This window comes from Mastacembelus armatus, chromosome 23 (genome assembly GCF_900324485.2).
Source record: "Mastacembelus armatus chromosome 23, fMasArm1.2, whole genome shotgun sequence".
Lineage (NCBI taxonomy): Eukaryota > Metazoa > Chordata > Actinopteri > Synbranchiformes > Mastacembelidae > Mastacembelus > Mastacembelus armatus.
The window spans coordinates 3,462,451-3,484,568 of record NC_046655.1 but is presented as its reverse complement, the minus strand read 5'-3'; the positions used below and the strand labels follow the sequence as shown (position 1 = coordinate 3,484,568).

General features: G+C 41.5%; 1 protein-coding gene across 3 annotated transcripts; it reads left to right on the top strand.

The window, feature by feature from the left end:
* The first annotated feature begins 1,731 nt into the window (after positions 1 to 1,731).
* nap1l1 (nucleosome assembly protein 1-like 1) lies at positions 1,732 to 22,097 on the top strand. Of its 3 annotated transcripts, XM_026326760.1 has the most exons (16): positions 1,732 to 1,866; positions 4,755 to 4,793; positions 6,929 to 7,017; positions 8,691 to 8,793; positions 12,069 to 12,210; positions 13,098 to 13,190; positions 13,602 to 13,730; positions 13,954 to 14,025; positions 14,589 to 14,728; positions 14,869 to 15,014; positions 15,136 to 15,155; positions 15,999 to 16,121; positions 16,352 to 16,384; positions 16,523 to 16,573; positions 17,671 to 17,707; positions 20,263 to 22,097. In XM_026326760.1, the coding sequence occupies exons 2-15, from the start codon at positions 4,777 to 4,779 to the stop codon at positions 17,674 to 17,676; spliced, it is 1,164 nt and encodes a 387-aa protein (XP_026182545.1). In that variant the 5' UTR covers positions 1,732 to 1,866; positions 4,755 to 4,776; the 3' UTR covers positions 17,677 to 17,707; positions 20,263 to 22,097. The 3 variants fall into 3 exon arrangements, with proteins under 3 accessions (XP_026182545.1, XP_026182544.1, XP_026182543.1); XM_026326759.1 differs by lacking the exon at positions 17,671 to 17,707 and having other exon boundaries at positions 13,098 to 13,178; XM_026326758.1 differs by lacking the exon at positions 17,671 to 17,707.
* The last annotated feature ends 21 nt before the right edge of the window (positions 22,098 to 22,118 follow it).

Sequence of the window (22,118 nt, the reverse complement as noted above, 5' to 3'; positions counted from 1 at the left end):
AGCACCGCGCCTGGTGTTAGTAACACTCAGGCTGGTGCTGCTCGATGGATGAATCACACTCCTCACACTTTTTGCCTCTGGCTTTGTTCAGGGTCAAAGATTTTGTACGAGTGAGATGCTTCATCATTGAGAATTTCATTTCTAATCCACATTAGGAGTTTTCTACATTTTTGAACAAATGAGCATACATGCATTCACCTGGAGGCTTACTGACATTTTCTCTTCTGTTGTGGTTGGCCAAAAACAAATGATCATTCCTGATCAGCAGGACTCTTTTTAATAGGCCTTCATACCACACATTTTTAGAGCAGTCTGTTCACACGCCAAAAGATCTTCTCTTTGAGTTTTGTTAGCTTTGACAAGTGAGAAAAATAAAATTAAACTCAGATGGCACAAACAACAGCTGTCATGTACCTGAAAACATGAGCCATTTTCATATAGGGTTTTATCTTTAGCACCTACAAGAAATCCGTCCAGAAAGGAGAGGTCCATGTCTTTGGGGGCGAATGTTGTTGACAACTTGATAATAAAGCTGCTTGTGATACTGTGATTTTTAAAACTCGTATATGTCTTTGATGCAAATGCCTGAAAAACAACACAACAGATTACAGAGAAGAGTGAGCACAACAGAGTTAATAGTTACTGTATGGCAGTCAGTTTGATGATTCAAGGGGTTGCAGCTTCTCAAATACAGGGCAATGAAACATTTTTGTTTACCTATTTTCAAAGTCAGTGATGAACCATCAAGCTCGCCTGAATTTATCTCATCTCGTCTATATAAGGCGAATGAAAGTTTGGAGTCCCTTGCAAGAAGCATGTTGGCTCTTACACTAATTTTGTGATGCAGATGTGCATGGTGGCTCTAACACTGATGTGATGCAGATGTGCATGATGGCTCTAACACTAATGTTGTGATGGGTATGGTGGCTCTAACACTAATGTGATGCAGATGTGCATGGTGGCTCTAACACTAATGTTGTGATGCAGATGTGCATGGTGGCTCTAACACTGATGTGATGCAGATGTGCATGATGGCTCTAACATTGATGATGTGATGCAGATGTGCATGGTGGCTCTAACACTGATGTTGTGATGCAGATGTGCATGGTGGCTCTAACACTGGTGATGTGATGCAGATGGGCATGATGGCTCTAACACTAATGTTGTGATGCAGATGTGCATGGTGGCTCTAACACTGATGTTGTGATGCAGATGTGCATGGTGGCTCTAACACTGATGTTGTGATGCAGATGTGCATGGTGGCTCTAACACTGATGTTGTGATGCAGATGTGCATGGTGGCTCTAACACTGATGTTGTGATGCAGATGTGCATGATGGCTCTAACACTGATGTTGTGATGCAGATGTGCATGATGGCTCTAACACTGATGTTGTGATGCAGATGTGCATGGTGGCTCTAACACTGATGTTGTGATGCAGATGTGCATGATGGCTCTAACACTGATGTTGTGATGCAGATGTGCATGGTGGCTCTAACACTGATGTTGTGATGCAGATGTGCATGGTGGCTCTAACACTGATGTTGTAATGATGATGATGATGATGGTGCTAATGATGAACAGGGGCTGGTTGAGAGAGGAAGAACTGGGAAAGGGCCTGGGGTGATGAAGAAGCGTATCAAAACGATTAGACGAAGTAAAAAAAAAAAAGGTGATGACGGCCCCTCCCATGAACAGCGTTGCTACGGTGACTGCCGGTTTACGTGATGACGTCGGATGTATATGAGCGCAGGCGGCGGGATCTCTGTCCCTTTTACCGCCATCGGAGCGGAGTCTCTTTCTTCTCTGGGACCTCTTCACTGCGCAGCGCCGCCTAACCTGTCCAGCCTCCGGCCAGAGAGCGAAGGTAAGGGACAAGACTTGGAAACGGGTTCGGAGCCACCACACCAAACTTGTGCGTCGTTTTAGAAGTTAATTTGCGAATCCGGGGCTTCTGCAAATAGCGGCAGGGGAGGACGGCGGTGCTTGGCTAATGCTACTAGTCAGACAGCGGCAGCAGCCATTGAGACTGGCTCCACCATGATGTGTGTTAACATTACACGCGATTAAAAACATAATAAAACAACCATTAGCACGTTTGTCCCTTTCTCCTCGACTCTTCTGACAGTCTCTGCATCGATAGAAACAACAAAACGGTGAATAATTCTCGTAAATGTCGGCGTTTTTCGACATTTGTTGACACGTGTCTTGTATCTTGTGTTTTTGGACTTGACCTTATTTTGTGGAGGATGATACCCGGGGTGGGGAGCTGGGGATGGGACTCGACATTAGGGACACGGCACACGGTGCCGGTTTGCCGGAATATGCGGTGATATCTCATAAAGCAGGCTGGTTAAAACACTGAGCCGGAGCGTTGGCTCCACTTCGTAACTGGCCCATATTTTCTAGCTACAGCGCCGTGTCCGTCGAAGCTGTTCCTCCCACTTGCTCAGCCCAAGTAGTGCGCACCAGGCTAGCAGAGGCAGCAGCAGCACATATGCTAGCTCAACTAGCCGGGCACATCACGGCTGTGCATTGACGAGACCGGGAGGGCCGGCTAAAGTTAGCCTGTTTACTAGCCGGGGTCGGCTTGTTTGTGGAGGAAGTGACTGGATGTTTGTTGTTTGACGTTGCACGGAAAATTTCCCAACAGGTTGGTGAGATTGTTTAAGCCAAATGAAGTTGAAGGTCTGATTTTCAGAATGAGCAGGAAGGCACCCACCGTGTTTGGTGGTTTGCTAGACCTGAGCATGCAACACGTGGCCGCTGGGCAGGAACAGAGAAAAGGTTTGTCACAGAAAGGAAAAGTTCAATTTGGTCCGTCTGCCTCTCCTCTGTCACATACGTCCATACCCTTGAAAACATTTATTGGCTAGTGGCTGTGGAGTGTAGTGTTTTTTAATATATATATTTTTTTTTGGACAGGAGGGAGGAGATTCAAGAGCAGTAATGTTATCAGATATGTCTCAAATTATGAGTCATCAGCTGGATAGGACAGGAGATTATTTTTTTTAGGAGTTGGATGTTTCTGACAAAAACATGTTGCACACATAATTAAACCTAACCAACAAGCCCGGACACAAATGCTCTGGAGGCATTAGACAGATACACTGGAGAGATGCTGGAGTCTGGTCTCTGAGAGCAGCCTGTTTACATCAACTCGTCTACCTGCACCTGTTTGACCATTATAAAGCAAATATTGAGTCTGACTAGGAAAGAGCCTGTCATCACATTTTGACTGACTATAAACCTGAAAAAGGTGTGCTACTTCTAAGAGCTTTTGACACAACTTTCCCATTGATTATTTGGTATAATGGAGAATGTGAGGTGGCTGTGGTTGCTGGGTGTCACTTTACCTTAGATATTGTAGTGTGATATGGGGTGACATGCTTTATAGTTACCTGGGCCATTGTAGACTAAAATTGTATCACCATATTAAAAAGTGAGAGAAAGCAGTGCAGTTGACAAATGAAAGCCAGAAATCAGAGTCAACACAGACTTGATCACTTATTCCCTTAGGAGGAAGAATCAATTTCATCGGTCACATGACTTTGTTCTGAGCTCAGCGCATTGTCACATCAGCTCTGTAGTTGAATAGTGTTGCTGTGTTAGCTGAATGTCAGCCAGCTAATAAATATGTGGAGATGATGCTAATGTGTCTTTGCTGAAAGAATGTTTTTCCTCCTCATTTATAAAAGTTTGTTTTTGTTTTGGTTTGTGTTGTTGGTCCTCCACTGTGAAAACAGTTGAATCTCAGTAGGTGGTTTTTTTTTTTTTTTTTTCTTCCCTCCCCCTTATCAGACTCCAGATGTTCTTGGTTTTGGGCTCTGGAAGTCAGCTGTACTGCTGTCTAATAAGTCTGGCTGTCTAATAAGGCTAGTCACCTGGGGTGGCAGGTGAATGCAATTAATGACTTGACAGGAATGAAAGCCAGCAGGAAGGTGGCAATCAAAGGCCAGGATTACGGACTGTTGCCATGCTGTTTGTACTATTGAAACGTCTTTTAGATTAGGTTTAGATCAGCGGTAGCCAGCTCTGGTTCTTGAGGGCCATTGCTGTGTTTGTTTTCCAACCATCCCTGCCTTTCCAGCTTCTGAGTGCCCAAAGATGCCTGATCCTGGTAATCAGCAGTGGCTTGGACAGGGGTAATTGGAAAAAACACACAGGGATATCTCCCTGTTTGACAAGAGTTCTGCTTCTAGTGACAGGGGTTTATCAAATCTGAATCCCTTTCCCAATCTGCCTATTAAATCAGAATTCTTACCAAGTAATTTCTCTGTATTTTGTTATAGGGCTCTAATTTTAATTTCAATCTTGATTTTGGCACCTAACAATCACACATGTGACAGAAATGTTCCATAAGAATGGGATGAAACAAAGTGTGAATCAAGATTGTGAATTTTAAAAACCATTGTTTGTGCAGCCCTATGACAACAGTATTTGGGATGCTGTTTAAAGTGGGTCTTATTTTTGTCTTCTCTGAGCCCAATTTATACTGTATGTATACACACGCATCTGGTCTTGCATTTACCATTGTCTATATTGGTAGTGCAGCCATTAAATATACCTGTTATTATATTATGTTCTTCAGTATGTTCTGCTAAATTTGTCATTCATGTAGTAGCCAATTTGCTTCAAATTAGCATTAGGTGCTATTTGTAAATGATGTTGGACTCAAACATGGTAACTGATAATATGAATTAGTTTTTGTCCTCCAGTATTTTGAAACTGATCATTCTCTTATTTGTTTTTTAGCATCACTTGAGACTCAGCTAAGATGGCAGACATCGACAAGTAAGTACATTTTGTACCAGGGACTACTGTAAACACCGTCTCTACCTTCTCTTTTGACCTCATATCTGTGGTTTCTGGCAAACACCTACTATGACCTCACTGATTGACATGAAGACAGCAGTAGAACTTGATTAAAACACAGAGGAACTGATCTTCTTCAGTCAGCTCTAGTAGAGACAGTTGTTTGTTAAAGCCACACCCAGGCTCAGGTGGCATCACCACACATAAGAGCTGCCTGTCCATTCAAGTGATGATTGAATAATGTCTGTCCAAACGGAGCGAGGCTTTAGTGGTTGATCACACAATGGTCGGATGATGCCATCTCTCATGCAGTCACACTGTTGTCCATTGATTCTGTGCTGCAGACGGATGGGAGCCTGTGCTGGTGAAGCTGTACTGTGCACAGTATTGAGATTTCCTGTGCTTCATCTTCAAGTAGGGTGTCATGTATTAGTGCTTTAAAAAAAGCATTGTGGGCTTTAAGAAAATGCTTGTTTTGATGTCTGCTGGAGTTTGTTTGGCTCTCTGCTGCATGATCTGATTTAAACAGAGAATAGTTCTGTCCTTCCGTCAATGACTGTCAAACATGCTCTTCAGCAAGGTCTGTGCCTGTTGCTCATTTTTAGCCCTTTAAATACTGATCAATCTCATACTCATTGTGGAAAGTGTGAATATCTGAGTTTTTATTGAAACCTCAAGACTTAAGACTGGACACATTTCCCAGTAGGCTTGTGCCAAATATTGAATTATGTTGCATAGCAATAAGATTAAGGCTGATCTCTACGAGTTGGATGTGTTTTGCTCCATGTGGACAGGTCTTGCAGTCAGTCACACAGCAGAAATAAGACCAAGCAGTAAAGCATAAGTTTAGTGTGTTTACCTTTACCACCCACTTGTGATACAGCTTTGCTCTAACAGTTCATTCTGTCATTGTTTTGACAGAAAGCACGGCCGATGATAATGAAAATAGTGCCGTGCTGAACCGGTCATGTGGCTGGAACGCAGTAAGAGCGCATCAGTTAGGTTGATGCAAAGAGCATGGAGAAGCAGCCAGCAGCAGCTCACATGCTGATGTTTGGGCTGCTGTCTCTGTGTAAGCCAGTATGTCAGGAGTGAGACCTGATTAATGAGAAGATGAACAGAAAATGTTTACGACAGTTTGAGTGTCGGCGTTAACGTTGAAAACACCCAAACAGACGCAGCCCAGGGCTCAAAAGACAAGAGCATTGTTGAGAGCGTGGGTCTGAGGACTTTAGTAGTGTGGAGATATTTAAAGTGCGACAAGAAACATAGACGTGTATTTGACAAGAATATACAAATGTTCCACTGAAAACTGCTAATACCACTAACCGTTTTTACCACCTAAAGCAGTGCATTAAAAATGCCAGACTTTACAGTCCCAGACCCAGGCAAGTGTTGGTGGTCCCTTAAAGCAAGAGTGATGGCTGCTGCACAACAAGCCTAGTTTATTTATTTGGAAATGACAAAAGAATTTTCTGTTCTTGTGTAAAATATAAAAGCTTTAATATTTTAGTTGTAAATTCAAGATATAAGAATAAAGTATCTATCTATAAGATTTAGTTATTTATTTGGAGTTGAGCAGATTTAGTGTGTTCTCCTGTGACACTTAAGTCCTTTGACTTTTAAGAATGCAGATTATATATAACTATTTTATTTTTTGAAATACAGTTGTATAATGTACTATGTATGCCAATTTCAGTTTCTAAAAAAACAAATATTTAAATCAAAGTTAAATATAACTGTATCTATCTATTAACTGTATATCTTGTCACTTAGGAGTAAAAAGGAACCTTTGACTAAAATAGTGCTTTGGTTTAAATTGATATATCAATCGACTGATTAAAAATTGTGATAAGATTATTTTTTTTCCATATTGCCCAACCCTATCTCCTAGCATTTTTTTTTTTTTTTTTTTTTTTTTCCACTTTTGTTTTTGGGATTAAAGAGGAGTTTAGTTCTGGAGCCCCCATGAACGTGGCTGGCTGGGTGGCTAAAGACTCTGGCAGCCTCACCTTAAACATGCCAGTAGTAGTTTGATGGCCGGTGTTAATTCTGTGTAGTCAAACAGTGTGAAGTGCCTGTGTTTTGGCTCACCTCTCTGTCTCTTTGAGCAGCAAAGACCAGGCTGAGATGGACCCTGCAGATATGGAGGATGTGGAGGAAGTGGAAGAGGAGGAAGCGGGAGAAGATGAAAACAGCAAAGGTAGGCCTCGCTGCAAAAATGGTGTGATCGGTAGAGTTCTAACTATAGTTATTGGAGGTCTGTTTCAAAATAAGTAAAATTGATAATGTGAAGTTTGCAAAGTAAAGTACATAGTTTAGCTGATGAAAAGTGTAGACATCTTAAATATAGAACAACTGTTGGCTTCTTCAGTAGCAGAATAACAGTCAGAACTGAGCAGAGCTATTTGCATGACATGATTCTGAATTGTAGTTGAGAGCTGGGAGGCACTAACCTGTTTTATTTTGGGATGTGTATGCTGTTTATGTATCTTTTGATCCTCAAATGGCTTTTCAGATATTAGCCTACTCCTGTTTTGTGTAGCTAGATATAGATGGCTGTTGTTTTCTATTTATACCAAGTTTGAAAAGTGTCTTTAAAAGCCAGACACTGCTCGTTCTAACTGCCTACGACTGAACTGTCATAGCGACCACACTCTCCGGAAAGCTGTACATGAGGGGGAGATTGGAGCTGCCTGAGTCATACGCAGTTACAGCTTGCCAGTGTTAACATGCATTGTAAACTCTTAAGAAACCTCACATGTCACACATTCACACATAGAGGTTGCTGTGAGACACCAGTGAGCAGCTCAGAGGGACCCCACAAATGACAGCTCTGAAGATTTGTGAAAGTGAACTGATGTCTCTAAACAAAGGGTGAAGCTGTGCCTGCTGCCTCCCTCCTAACTGCTGCAGACAGTATTGCTCTTCCATTTTCAATATAGGAATGCATTAATGCTGTAACTACAGATGCATGAGTGAGTGGATGGCAAGGCAGTGTCAAATCTTTTGTCTAGCAAGTGTCTATACGGTGTTGCACTTGATAGTGGTCACAGCTGAAACACACTAGGTACATCACAATAAACGAATGATTTTTTTATGTTGATACCATTGCACATGTAGCAATAGTGAAGCTGCTCATAGGTTTTTGGTTGCGCATCTGTGACGATCCAGAAATTCAAAAGGATTTATCAGAAGGGACGAAAGACAATGTGTATGTAAGCAATACCACCCAATGCAACATTGTGCCAGCCAATATCTTGTGTTGAGTGAGTTCACGCCAGCATATTACAAGAAAAATGCCCAGGGTATGCCAACAGAGAAAAGCGACTTCCAGTGTGTTTAATCCTCTCACCTGCCAGCAAGAGTCTGACTGAGCTTTGATAGGTCTAAGTAATGTGCTGGACACTCGGACTGCACCATCTGTCACCTGTCTGCTTTCACAAAAGAGCACTCTTTTTTGCTTACTGCCACTTCTTGGCAATATGTACATGAATAACCAGACCAGTCTGTCCCTTTATTTACTTCATAACTTACCACATGTGAAGTCTGTGGGGAAACATGCTTGTTTAAATGAAGGTAAATATACACAAGGTGTTAAATGACACCAAATTGCTCTTGTATTTTGCAGCACACTGATATTCTAGTAGGCACAAAGCTGAGATGTGGAGTATTACAGGAATAATTCATAATAATAATGAGATGTATTCTTGTGTAGCTGATGGCTCCTGTCTCACATAAGAGTAGGCTTATTTGAGGGAAGCTTTAATTTAATCAAATCCAAAATTCCTGGCCAGTTCTGATCAAAACATGAGCTAAAGTACCCTTCCTGGCTTCATATCGCACTTCTGACTATATGTGCGTTTATGTCCTCAGCTCGTCAGCTGACTGTTCAGATGATGCAGAATCCACAGATCCTGGCTGCACTGCAGGAGAGACTGGATGGTTTGAACGGCTCGCCGTCGGGGTACATGGAGAGGTGAGTGTTCAGATCATTTTCCCCTTACTCTCCTGAGGTGTAACAAAGCACTTGTCCAGTTAAACACTTACCTGCTAATTCATTTTCTCTGTGCTTTGTTGACCAGAGATGCTTTTTTTTCCCCAAATGACGTTGTTTACTAGCAATATTCCAATGAACCTATAGAGTGACCACTGCTAGGTTTCTCTGTGGTTCTGCTCAATTCCTACCCACAAGAAAAATTTGAAGTCTCAACCCCCATGAGGTCTGTTGTTCACCAGCTCAGTAGCAGAGAAGTGGGAGAAAAAACTGCTGCACTTCATAGACGTCAGTTGTGTAGTTTGTCTTAACAGGCAGCCAGTTAGCAGCCTGTTGATACACAGCTGTTACTGCTGCACTAACTGTTTACTTGAGTGGATGAATCCTTAGACAGACTGCTACTTTGTTACAGTTTTACTTGGTGTGTTTTGTTTATCAATCACACCTACTGCGATTCATATCTGTGTGATTTTTTTTTTTTTTTTTTGTACTATTGGATGCTGCAGCTTTGATGGCAGGAATATTAAAATGACCTGAGAGCAGGGGTACATTCACAGATGAGGTGTGTGGCTGCAGTGCCTTTTCACCCAGTGCTCCTCTTAGCATAACCATCAGCAAGCAGCCCTTTGAACTTCTCATGTATTTGGCAGTCACCAACAGACTTTCCAGTTTGAACAACTAAGCACTGGGGACAGGACATGTGTTCCCTTTCCAGGACAGTGGAGGAGTTTGAATTCGCCACACAGTGGAGAAACTTGACCCTGACTACTCTTAAAACATGTCAACATTTTTGCACAAGAATCACTCATATACAAGACTTCACCAGTTTTGCTTCTGCTTCCTTTAACCTTTCCTCCAACTTCTCCAATTGGTTTTTACTCAAAGAACCTCCCTCAGGGAACCCATCCATGTTTGTAGGCATGCCACCGCTTTGTCACCATATTTGCCCCTCATGATGTCGACTATTGGACCACGCTGACCCATATTTGTGGGTCTCCTACTTTCAGTTTGTCCCATCCCTGATGGACTAAAAGTACCTCAACACAGACTATCTGCGGAGACGATCCTGAGTCCCGGACTCTTATGTCTAGGATCGAGAAGACACCAGCCAGAGGTTCCGAACCCCTTATTTAAGTCTACTGCTTTTTAGACCCGTATTCTAAGGATAACACTAAAGCCTGAGTTCCTAACCCCTGAGTCCCTGACCCAATCAGCTTTAGATCGAAGATTCCCAACCTAATCAACTTAGAGTACTGACCATGAGTCTGATTGTCTTCCCCAACTGGACAATTGTAGTGACAAAACAGTTTTTTTTTTTTCACAGTGAATAATATTTGTCTAATTATGAATCCCATTTTACCAATTTATGTCTCTTTACGACTCACCCGGTAAGATACTTTTTTTTTTTTTGAGCTCGAAGATCTGGCAGTGGAGCTCAGGGCAGACGCACACAGTCCTCAATCTCTACGCTGTTCATCAGCGGAGGTTGAGGCTGAAGATTGATGCTACAGGGTGTCGACTATCCCCTGTACCCGTCTTCCCCGACGACCACTTGACAGATCTCGGTGGGACCTCCAAAATTGTTGTGGCAAAACAACCGTTGTTGGATGAGCAATAAAGAGATTGCAGACCGACTGTCTTTTATGAATATATTTCTTGCAAGAAAGGAGCAAACATAATTGACCACAATTGATCAGTCTTCCCATGTTGTTCCCCGGTTGCTCAGCCCCTACTAGGCTGAGGCCGCTACTTACAGACATGCAAAGTAAATGCAAATAATTGTTCACTTAATCAGATAATTAAGTTTGTACTTCCCTATTGTTCTACAAAGTGATTCCCTAATAAGGCTATATTCTAAAACTCTATACTCTCATTCGACAGTTAACCTTCCATCCTGGGCGTGCTCTGTTGTACTTGTCCCTTCCCCACACCTGGTGTCTTAAGGAACCTTTCTCCCAGATACTCTTCACCAACATCCTTGAGAACACTGTGTCCCTTAGTGTCAGACTATACTAGGTCAGGAAGAACATAAACATCAGACATGATTATGAAAAACACAAGTGTTAGTGAACTCTGAATCAACCTGTAAATGAAAACCTGTGAAACCTAAAAAACCAAGAATACAGTAAGAAACAATAAAAATCATAATCAGTGAGAATAATCAATCATTACAACTCATTTTTCCATTACAAAACCGCATGGCCTGGATCATGCAATCATTACATCCAAATATGGGTCAGCGTGGTCCGATAGTCGACATGAGGGGCAAATATGGTGACAAAGCGGTGGCTTTGGAAGTTGGAGGAAAGGAAGCAGAAGCAAAACTGGTGAAGAAAAAAAACAAGAATACAGTAAGAAACAATAAAAATCATAATCGGTAAGAATAATCAATCATTAAAACTCATTTTTCCATTACAACTCGTAGTAGTTTAAATTTAAAAAGTGAGAGCCAGCCTGCTGGAAACAATGGTACATTTATTAGATAACTTCTTTTTCATTCAACCTTTTTGTTTATAAAGGGTGGTCAAAGGTGCTATTGAACTGCATTTTGCACAGGTACATGGTGTAGACAGAACAATACCCAGTTTATAAACAAAAATGAAGTTCGACGACCAAATCCTGAAATTCATTTGGTCCTAATTCCTAAATAATCCTGTCTTGTTGCTCTGAGGTTTCAGGTGTTTTTCAAGGAGAAATGCTGAACAGTCTTGTTTCAGCTCCTTAGATGAGAGCATGGACTGCTTTCTTTGTCTTTGATTATAAATTGAAAATGTTTGGTCAGAGAAAACAAGTAAACTTCTGTTGTATTGTATATGCTCTGTGATGTCATTTCAGATAGAATTTAGATTTTTTTTTTTTTTTTTTTTTTTTTTTTTAAATTGTTGGGGAACCCACTGCATCACCCAGAGCAGGAGCTGGGTTCTGAGACCACTGAGCATAAACACATCTGTGTACAAATATGACACCAATTCTTCAGTCTGCTGCTAAATGAAGCAAATCAACAAATCTGTTTTTGCTGTAGTTTGAAGTGACTGACTTATTGGAGATCCCCTGGAGAGAGCACTGTGTGTTTTGCTTTACTCCAAAACTCTCAGCAGATTAACTTGATCCATTGGCTTTCAATTGAGCAATGGAAAAGTATAATTATACAATGATTAATAAATATTTAGATTTCAGATTTATGAAAGGCTGCTCAACCCCAACACAAATGGATTGTTGCACAATTGTACTCAGATCTTCTGTCCATCATCCCACAGTTTACCAAAAGTTGTAAAGAGACGAGTGAACGCCCTCAAGAACCTGCAGGTCAAATGTGCCCACATCGAGGCCAAGTTCTACGAAGAAGTACATGAACTGGAGAGAAAGTATGCAGCCCTCTACCAGCCCCTCTTCGACAAAGTATGACAGTTTTACACATTCTTTATCCTGACTTTGATTTCTGACACTTTATTTCTGCAGCTGTGTTTTATGAATTTTATTTTATGAACATCACTATAAGTAACTTTCATGTTACAAGAATACCCAAGCATATTTGCATTATGCCTCAGGTACCTGTAGCCTTAAGTGGGCTGCCATGTGTATGCTGATCTGTGCTGCTGTACAACCAGTCGGAACAGCCCACACATACATGTTCCCATCTTTTACCTTAAACAAACCCAGGCATGTGTACTTCTCATCCATTTTAGAGCTCTCATTGTTCTGAGTTTCTACTGTACAGTATGGCTTCCTGTGGCTTATAAATCAAGCTATAAAATGCTGCTTTAGCAGCTGTAAGATTTTATTACAGTTACATTTAGGGCTGAAAATGCTGTTTTGTCCAACTGACATTACAAGACGCAAAGTCGTAGTCACAGAGGAGCAAGAAAAGCAGCAAATCCTTGATATGCTGGAAGTGTTTTACAGCTACAGAATATGTGGCACTTTTTGCTTAAAAATGAATTCAATCAATTTTTTAAATCTAATGGGTTGAGCAGTTTCCAACTTGGGTTTCAGCTTGGATTGAATGTCCCCACAGTATTCATCAGACTGATATGTAACACCACATAAAGTGTCCTGTCATTGGTCTGAAAGTGTGACCACCGTAGAAAAACTGGTTAAAGATAAAACTTAAATACATCCTTAGTGCAAATGATTCAGTGCATTTGGCAATCTCTGTGTTCAATATGACAAACTAGAACATAAAGACGCATACACACAAAACTTGCACGCTCCTGATGCTCCAGTTAAAATATCAGCACTGAAACGTTGGTTTAGTATGTGACATTTACCCATTATTTTGTCCACAGAGAAGTGACATAGTGAAAGCTGCTTATGAGCCCACAGATGAGGAATGTGAATGGAAGGCAGATGAGGAGGAAGAGCTGACAGTAAGTAAGCAGGTACAGGTGATGTATACACCTGCATGCTTTTTGTCTGAGTGCAGTTGTTTTTTTGTTTTTTTTTTTTTCTTCTTCCTTACCTCTTATCACTTCTCATGTTTGTCCCATCCACACTTAAACGGGTTTTGTTGCCCATAATTGCTAAACTGCATGCAGCTAATATGTAGCAAGTGATTTAAGGCAGCCATCACTCTCTAATTTTAATTGCAAAGTAATCAATGTAGTGATGCTTCTGTAACTGCAGGCTAGGTTGCTTATTCTTTTTTTTTTTTTTTTTTTTTTTCTAATTCCAAGAGATTATTGCTACCATTGTGGGTGTAGTTGTTGGCAAGATTTTGCATTATAATGGTGTAATATGTTAAGAGTGGTTTTTGTGAGCCCTATTTTGAAGAGAAAATGTCTCTAAACCAGGATGAGATGAAGGAGAAGGCCAAGTTAGAGGAAGAAAAGAAGGACGAAGAGAAGGAGGACCCCAAAGGCATCCCTGAGTTCTGGCTAACGGTTTTCAAAAATGTGGACTTGCTCAGTGACATGCTGCAGGTAGGCTCAGCCAGATGGCTGCTGGAGAGCACAGAAATTGGGTCACACTGGATGCTTCCAGCAATGAACAGTCAGGGTTTGCTTCCACCTGCTGGCCATTTTGTATAGAGCAGGGCTTTTGCAGAATGTGTTTTATTCCCAGCAGTAAGTTAAAATGGAAATACATCCTGGCTCTTTATGTTGTCAATGGTCTTCTAATGGTCTGGTGCTTCCTTTTTCTCAGGAACATGATGAACCCATCCTTAAACATTTACAAGACATTAAAGTAAAGTTCTCAGATCCAGGACAGCCCATGGTGAGTCAGCCTCCCGCTTGTGTACATAGCATAAACCAGTGTAATTGCGATTTCCCACTAGCACTTCTCGGCTTGACTTGGTTTTTGGTATTTTCCATTAGGAGATAGAACCTGGTAGCAGTTTTTTTTAATTATTTTTTTTTATTTTTATAAAAGGGAAAAAAAAAACAAAACAAAAAGCACCTGCTCAACCGAGGTTCCAAAAGAGCTGAGCCGATACTAAAATGTGATGCCAACAGATTGTGGGTCACCAATTGGATAGGGAGTGATATCACTGGAACAGTCGTGAGCGCTGCATCAATCCACGTCCATCATGAGAATCAAAAACCTGGGAATTTTTAAAAAACGAGCAAACATGACTATTTTTCCTTTTTTCCATCTTTAGCTAGGCAAATGGCTAACACTATATGCAATGACGGCCCTGCCCATGTTGAGGTGGTACTCAATTGTAATGAAAAATGACCTGGTTTGAATCGAGTACGGCCGAGTAGTGCTAAAACTATATAATGGAAAAGGGGCATTAGTTGAATTGTATGTCATGGTGATTGTTTGGTCTTTCCCAGAGCTTCACATTAGAGTTCCACTTTGAGCCCAATGACTTCTTCACAAACACAGTGTTGACAAAAACCTACAAGATGAGGTCGGAGCCGGACGAGAATGACCCCTTCTCTTTCGACGGGCCAGAGATAATGTCCTGCACGGGGTGAGTACAGAACCTCATTTGGTGTTTGTCACCAAACCAGTTACTCCTGCAATAATTCCAGGATGGCATTTAGTTCTGACATTAAAAATGTTTAAGGCTGACCTTTCTTTGTCTCACCTCTTCCTCATGTTTTACTGCAGTTGCACAATTGACTGGACAAAGGGCAAGAACGTCACATTGAAAACAATCAAGAAGAAACAGAAGCACAAGGGCCGTGGTACAGTGAGGACAGTCACAAAAACGGTCCCCAACGACTCTTTCTTCAACTTCTTCACCCCGCCAGAGGGTAAGAGTGAAGGGGCAGCCGCAGTATCAGGGTTTAGCTTTGATATTGCCTTTGATCGGCTTTGGTTCACTGATACTGTAGTTGAGGAGCCTTTAATTATGCATTTTTCTCTTGTTTGCAGTCCCTGAAAATGGCGAGTTGGTGAGTCATTGTGCTTCCTTTACTTGGTGATGCCTTTCATAATTTTATCAACGTTCCCCTACAGAAAATAACTTGCGCTTTTCTGGAGTGAAAAGCTGCACAAAATTTATCGTGTTTACCAACGTGGCTGATCTGATGTTCCAAAGTCATATGTGGGATACGATTGTTACCTTGTCTGTTTCTCACCTCTTCAGTTTGATCTCATCTAACACACTGGATGAGTTAAATCAGCGGTCTCCAGCCTTTTTTGCTCCATGGACCAGTTTCATGTGAAACAATATCTTCACAGACCGATATAGAAACAACTAAAAACAAAGTGCGTAAAAATACAACTCACCATCCCACTGAATTAGTGGGAGCCGTGAGCTTGTTTCCCTCCTACGAGCCGGTCCCATCTGGGCCTAATGGGAGACAATGACACCAGAAGTGTGTTACTTATGTCCAGTCTACTCTGTAGTTTGTTTTGGTCGCCGTCACCGCAGAAAACCCCTCTTCACAAAGATAGGATGTTGGAAATGGAAGCAAGGCATTCAGTTTTGTTTTTTTTGTTTTTTTGGGGGGGGGGGGGGGGGGGGGGGGGGGTTGTTATCTCTGGATATTCTGTCTTCTGAGGGCCTGGTACCAAAAGACCCACCTACTGGTCCGTGGTTGGGGACCAGGATAAAAATGTTATGCTTTAGAAAAAGTCTGCCCACTTTAGCTGTTTCCACCCCCAAACACCAACTACAGTCGTTGTATGGAACTGTTGAATCTGATTTGAGTCCAGTGCTCGTTGCTTTATATTAAAATCTTAGCTTATGGAGCTTTAAGAACGCTGTAAATGCTTGATTTAACTGTCTTCAGGATGAAGATGCAGAGGCGGTTCTGGCGGCTGACTTTGAAATCGGCCACTTCATCCGAGAGCGCATTGTACCTCGGGCTGTACTCTACTTCACAGGAGAGGCCATCGAGGATGACGATGATGATGTGAGTACACCAGAACACTACTGCTAGACTAGCAGCAGATCTTCTTACTTTTGGACATTAATTATTAGTAATTAGGCATTGTAAAGTGCAGACTTCTTTGGGTGGTTTGCCATTATGTGCTTAAAATATCTACCTTTTTAAATTTCTATGGGAATCTTTAAATCAGGTTGAGCTTGACTCTTATCAAATGTTTGCCTAATGATTCTTTTTTTTTTTTTTCCCCCCCACAGTATGATGAAGAGGGGGAGGAGGCAGATGATGAGGTATGATTTATAGCCACCATATAAATGAAAAGCAGGGAAATGATAGATAGCTGTGTAAAAATAAAATAAAAAGTTATAAGGTGGTAATTGTGGTGAGGGAACTCAGTAGACTAAAGCTGCTGTGAACTATGTGTTCAGGAAGGTGAGGAGGAGGCTGATGAGGAGAATGACCCTGACTATGATCCTAAGGTGAGATCACCCCTTCTAATACACACACACACACAAAATCCCCACTAAAGATCTTTGGTGTCCTGAGAAAGACCTTACTCAGCTGTTCTCAACTTTGTTGGCTCAGGATCCTCTTTCCCACTCTTACTGGAGGCCCTGGGTAGCTGAGGCAATCTCTCAGAACCTTTTGATAGTTCACCACTGGATTTTATTAGTGTGAAACTTTTTCTGAGTGCCCTCTGGGGGTCCTGACTGCAAGTAGAGAACAGCTGGTCTAAATAAACCTGTCAGATTTCAACATACAGAATACATACTGTCAAATGCATCTCATTTTACACAAGGCTTTGGTTTGCTTCAGTTTTGATTTTTGTCATTGTGATCTTGATTTGACTTCCAGACTAAGATAGACGAAACTACTCTGTTCACTGTTATACTGACTAGCTCTCCTGTATTTTCATTGTTCACTTTAGTCTGACCTGTTGTCACTAAAACCTGAGACTTAACCTTCAGCAACCCACAGATCAAATATGTATCCCATACGAATATTTTGGCCTTTTCAGACACATCGTGGGGGGAAGATGTCACAAAATGTTTAAAGGATAACACACACATAATGAAGTGCAAACCTGCAGAAGCTTATAGTAATTCCACTGAGATAAATAAATAGCAGGCCATCTCCTGCAGGCTCCATTTATTCACTAATATTTTCTGCTTCACTGCTTTTGTGATGGAGGTAATGTAGCTGAAAAACTATGAATAAATGGTGCACAGAAGAAAAGCATTGTGAGCACCTGTAAGACAAATGAGCCTCTTGACAAAAAATGTATTAAGTGTAACATTAGAGTGCTGCTGCACCTGTGCAGGTTTCCAGTTGCAGTATGTTGTACTTCATCTTTGGGCGTTTCACAGTGCACATACATGGTTTTGGTCAGTTTCTAAGTCTGACGTTACAATCTAAAGCAGCATGACTATGCTTCTCCTTTGCTAAAGAAAATGTCTGACATTCTGTATTCTGCTAGTTTTGCTTTTTTTTTTTTTTTTTCTCCTATTCATTAATGTTTCATCTCTGGTCACTTTGGCATCTTTTGTCAGCTACTCTTTAAATTTTTCCTCACTAGGTTTAAGTGGTGACTGTAGAAAAATAACCCTATCCTGGTAGGTACAGCTATGAATTGTCAGCTTACTACTGTCACATCTCAACCCTCCACCTTCACCTCTTTCAGTTTTGCTTCTGGTTTTCATTTATTCCTGTCCCCTGTCCTGGTCTCTGCACCTACCCCCTCCTCTGCTCCCCCACATGAGCACTGCTGCCATGCTGCACCCTCCTGATTTACTAACCCACTGGTTTGTTGTTGGTTTGTTGAGGTTTAACCCATAGTGAACTCTGCATTTGCACCTGTATCATTTCTGTATGTTGAAGCTAGTACAGTCCTCCTTTTTTCTTTTTTTTTTAAATGCCACCATGTTGAACTTTCTGTCCACACACTCAAGCCAGTTTTTAGTTTTTGTCAGGATCAAGCTTTGTCTGCCATAAATTTTGTTTTTCGATGTTTGTTTCAATATCAGTGAGTTTCTCCATGTTTTTCTTCTCCTTTTTGTGCATTTTGAGTTCAGCTGGCTTTTTTTCAAGATCTGCTATTAATCCTGGTGTGATGGCATTGTTTCTGTTGAAATCTGACCATCACTGTCACCATTAACAGCCTTTGATCTGTAGATGCAGAGATAATACTTTGGGATTTTGGTGAAAGTAGCACAGTATGTAAAATCCTGTTGCACAAAGAGCACCGTTTTTGGACTCAAACCTTTGAAGGCAAGTATATTGCATAATGGCTGAAATGCCTTGACAGCCCACAGTCAGGGTGGCATTGGGCCACTGAGAGCAGCCTGAACAGCTGCAGTGTGCCATCACCTCTAGAAGTGTCTGGCTGCTGGAAGGATGCCCTACTGCAAGTGTGATGGGATCTTAATTATCTTTCTGTGCACTTCACATCTGTTATATCCTGAGGTGTTTGCTTTGTTTTTGGCAGCTAACTGATATCAGCTAGATGGCCTGAGCTTACTTTTTGTTTACATTTCCTCTCCTGTAGCAGCATCACCAAAAATAAGCACTTGTGAAACATGTTGGCTCTGAGCTCTCTTTTCCAAACCAGTTGTCTCCTCAGCTATGTACTGTTTAAAGGGCCCCATAAAATCAGCTGTTACAGTCGCATTTACTAATCTCTGTGATAATATTAAGTTACCCATTCTTTGAGAATGGAATTGATGTGGTTCAGTTGACTGGGCATACTTAAATCTGATTGTCTATAGCGCAATCAGACATAGGCCAGACAGACATTTTATCTCAGCACAGAGGTATCTGTGGCATTATGTCAGTCAGTAAGTATTAAGAGCCACCATACTGTCAGTTTTATATCAATAGAATGTCCACTTTCTTTTTCTTTTCTTTTTTTTAAGCATTAAAAACTCATATCGGCAGGTACCTCAGTAATGAAGTCTGTTGTCAAATTGTATCAGCAATGCCACTAACACCAATTGCCATTATCCCTTTCTGCAGCATACTGCTTGATCTCAACAGTGTTTTACTAGAAGCAGCCTGGTGGCTCTGTAGCCTTAGTGTTGATACTAACAGATCCTTCATTTTAATTAGTGCTGTCAATCATTTTAAAAAAAATGTAATCAGTTATTGACTGTGATTAACACAATTAATTGCAAATTTAAAATACTAGGATTTACCTGTGAATGTGTTGAAATAAAGAAATGCATGACAAACTAGTTTAAGGAAACAGATCCAAACTTCCATCTGGAAGCTTTTTATAATAAAACTTGCTGTTCAGCAAACCAGGCGTCATGTCTTCTGCCATCATTAAGTAGTGTAGCGTTCACTGTTCTTACCCTTATCACACAATGATAGATATCCATCCACGCTGTGATGCCGACAAGAAGTTGGGGTCAAACCTTATCAAATTTGTGTTAAAAAAAAAAAAAAATATATATATATATATGTTAATTTTTTTGTTAATTTTTAGTTTACTTGCATACGTTAACGTCGACAGCCCTAATTTTAATCCAGCACAAGTCCCTAATTTTTGCATCCAAATCATTCCAGTGTTCTAAACATTTTGTTTCAAAAACACCAACTCCTAGTACTATCCCTAATACTGCTTTCAAAGGCAAAAATGCAAAAAAATCAGCTCATTTTCTGGGCATGTCTGACCTGGCAGATATTGGAGAGATGACAGAGATGGAACTAAGGCTCTGGGATGGATTAGACCCAGACTCATTGACTTTCACAGCTGGAGTCTAATCCTTAAGCCACAGGGGTGCCCTTCACACCTGCTCAGTGTGTACCACAAAGGTGCAGATGTAGCATTTCTACCTGGTTATGGGTCACTTGACAGGCTGATGAACGGAGACACTCCTGTAGCCACAGCATTCATTAAGGAGCTGTTCCAACAGACCATAGTTACCATAGTCCGTCCAGTGTGAATGTGTCTGTCATCACGTTCATTTCTGTGCTTTGCCTTTTTATTGTTTGTTTTAAGCTGTATTCAAAGCAGTCTCAACATGAGAAACCTTTCAGATTGTACTTAAATTTGAAGTGGCTTGGTTGTGTGTCTAGTTAGTTTGGTATGACAGGTGCGTGCTAGTGTGTCTTTCTCCAAGTGCCGTTTGTGTTAACGGCCTCTCCCCATTGCTGTGATTTCTTACAGAAGGATGCAGCCCCCCCAGCTGAGTGCAAGCAGCAGTGAAGCCCGACCTGGCTGCCTTGAGGATCAACTGCACTGTAATGGCTTCTCAAATTAAAAATAAAAAAAAGATTTGAAAAATAGTTACTTAACCGCCTTACAATGTTTTGTATTTTTCTTGGTAGCAAATTTGAAGAAAATAAAGGTTTCAAGATTTTTGTTACAAAAACTTATGGTAATATGCTGGGAGCTGTGTGGCTCAATATACATAGTATTTTACTAGACCTGTTTTTTCCTCCTTCTCTGTACAATAGATAGAACACAGGAAAAAATCTCCCTCATAAAGCATGAACATGTTTCTTCACTGCTAAACTAGTTTGGGTTCTTGTGAAGTATTTTGTTGTATTTGCTCTTAGACAACAGCTGTGGTTTAGACTGCATCACGGCAACGTCAATTTATAATCCCTCCCACCCCTCTTTCTGCTTCCTACCAAAGTTCCAGGTTGGTCAGGTTTGGTTGTCCCAGGTGAATCTTTTTTTATTCTTAGTGGGGCCTTTAGCACTTAAAAGCATTGTAGCATTTCCAGCTGTATAGACAGGACCGACGGGTGACCGGCAGCCGAGTGTCCATTCCAGTTTATCTAATCTTGCTGAGCATGGGATCTGGAGTTGGTGCTTTAGGCCACTTCCTGTGCCACTTATGCTCAACTACTTTCCACTCTTGATACATTCCAGTAAGCAGACTGGCTGGCACCATTGGAGAACCTTTCTCTAAAGGAGTTCACTGCTTTAAATGGATGGACTCATCTAAATTGGACAAAAAATAAGTTTCTACTTCCTTGCCACACTAGGTTGCTCCCACAGGCACAGCCTGGTGGAGTCTTTTAAACATTCCAGAGAATTGTTTTAATGAGGAAGGGGATGAGATGGTTTGGCAGAGTGGCCAGTTTGGGGCCCCTGAGCCCCAGTAATCCAATGCTTCAGGCTCCTTGTAGACTTACAGTGGCGTGGCTGTCATTACTATAACACTTTGTACTAGTTCGTGTGTTGTACCAGTGGTGTCCTGTCATGTTATCAGTATTCCTTGTGAGCAGCACTTTGAAGCAGCCCGGCCTAGAGAGGCCCAGGCCGGTGCTGTAACCCTGCTCTGTGGAGAGCTCAGCTCGTGCAGTCTGGTTTTAAGTGCATTATCTTTCTCACCAGGAGAAGCACACTTAGCCTGTTCAGAGAGGGCTGTGTAGAAACGGGTTTGGGCAGATGTAGCACAGCAGATGACCAGAATGTCCAAATCAGGTTTCAAAGTGTCTGCTGACATGTTGGATTCACCTGCCCCCATCCCTGACATTTACCACTTGTCACCAATTGTGACGGATCAGGTGACTCATGTAGACCTCAGTCCAGGCCCTGAGGTCTTTGTTCATTTCTATCACTGTGAAAGAAAGAGGGAAGTGTGATAAGGCCATTGTTTGGCCAGTGACCCACCAACCTCCCTCCCCACCCAACTTCCTTCCTAAGTTACCCAGAAGGCCAGAGAGAAGCATGTCAGAGCAATACTTAAAGCCAGGAGGGGGACAGAGAAGAAACCTTAGCCTCTCTCCCACCCATTCTTAATGCCTTCTTAGTTGTGAAAACAGCCAAATGTTGGTTGTGCTGGGCAGCATCATGTCCATTGTGTTGAGCCAGGGTACCTCTCATTCTGCAGGGAGTATTCAGTTCATGTTCATTGGAAAAGGATGTGACAGGGTTCTTGGGGTCCTTCTGAGCAGCTGTTGTCAAGGCAAAATGCTATGCTACAAAAATACTAATGTACTCAATAACTGTACGTGTATGTTTATGAATAAATTGATTAAACATGTCTACTATGGCTGACCTCTTTTTTT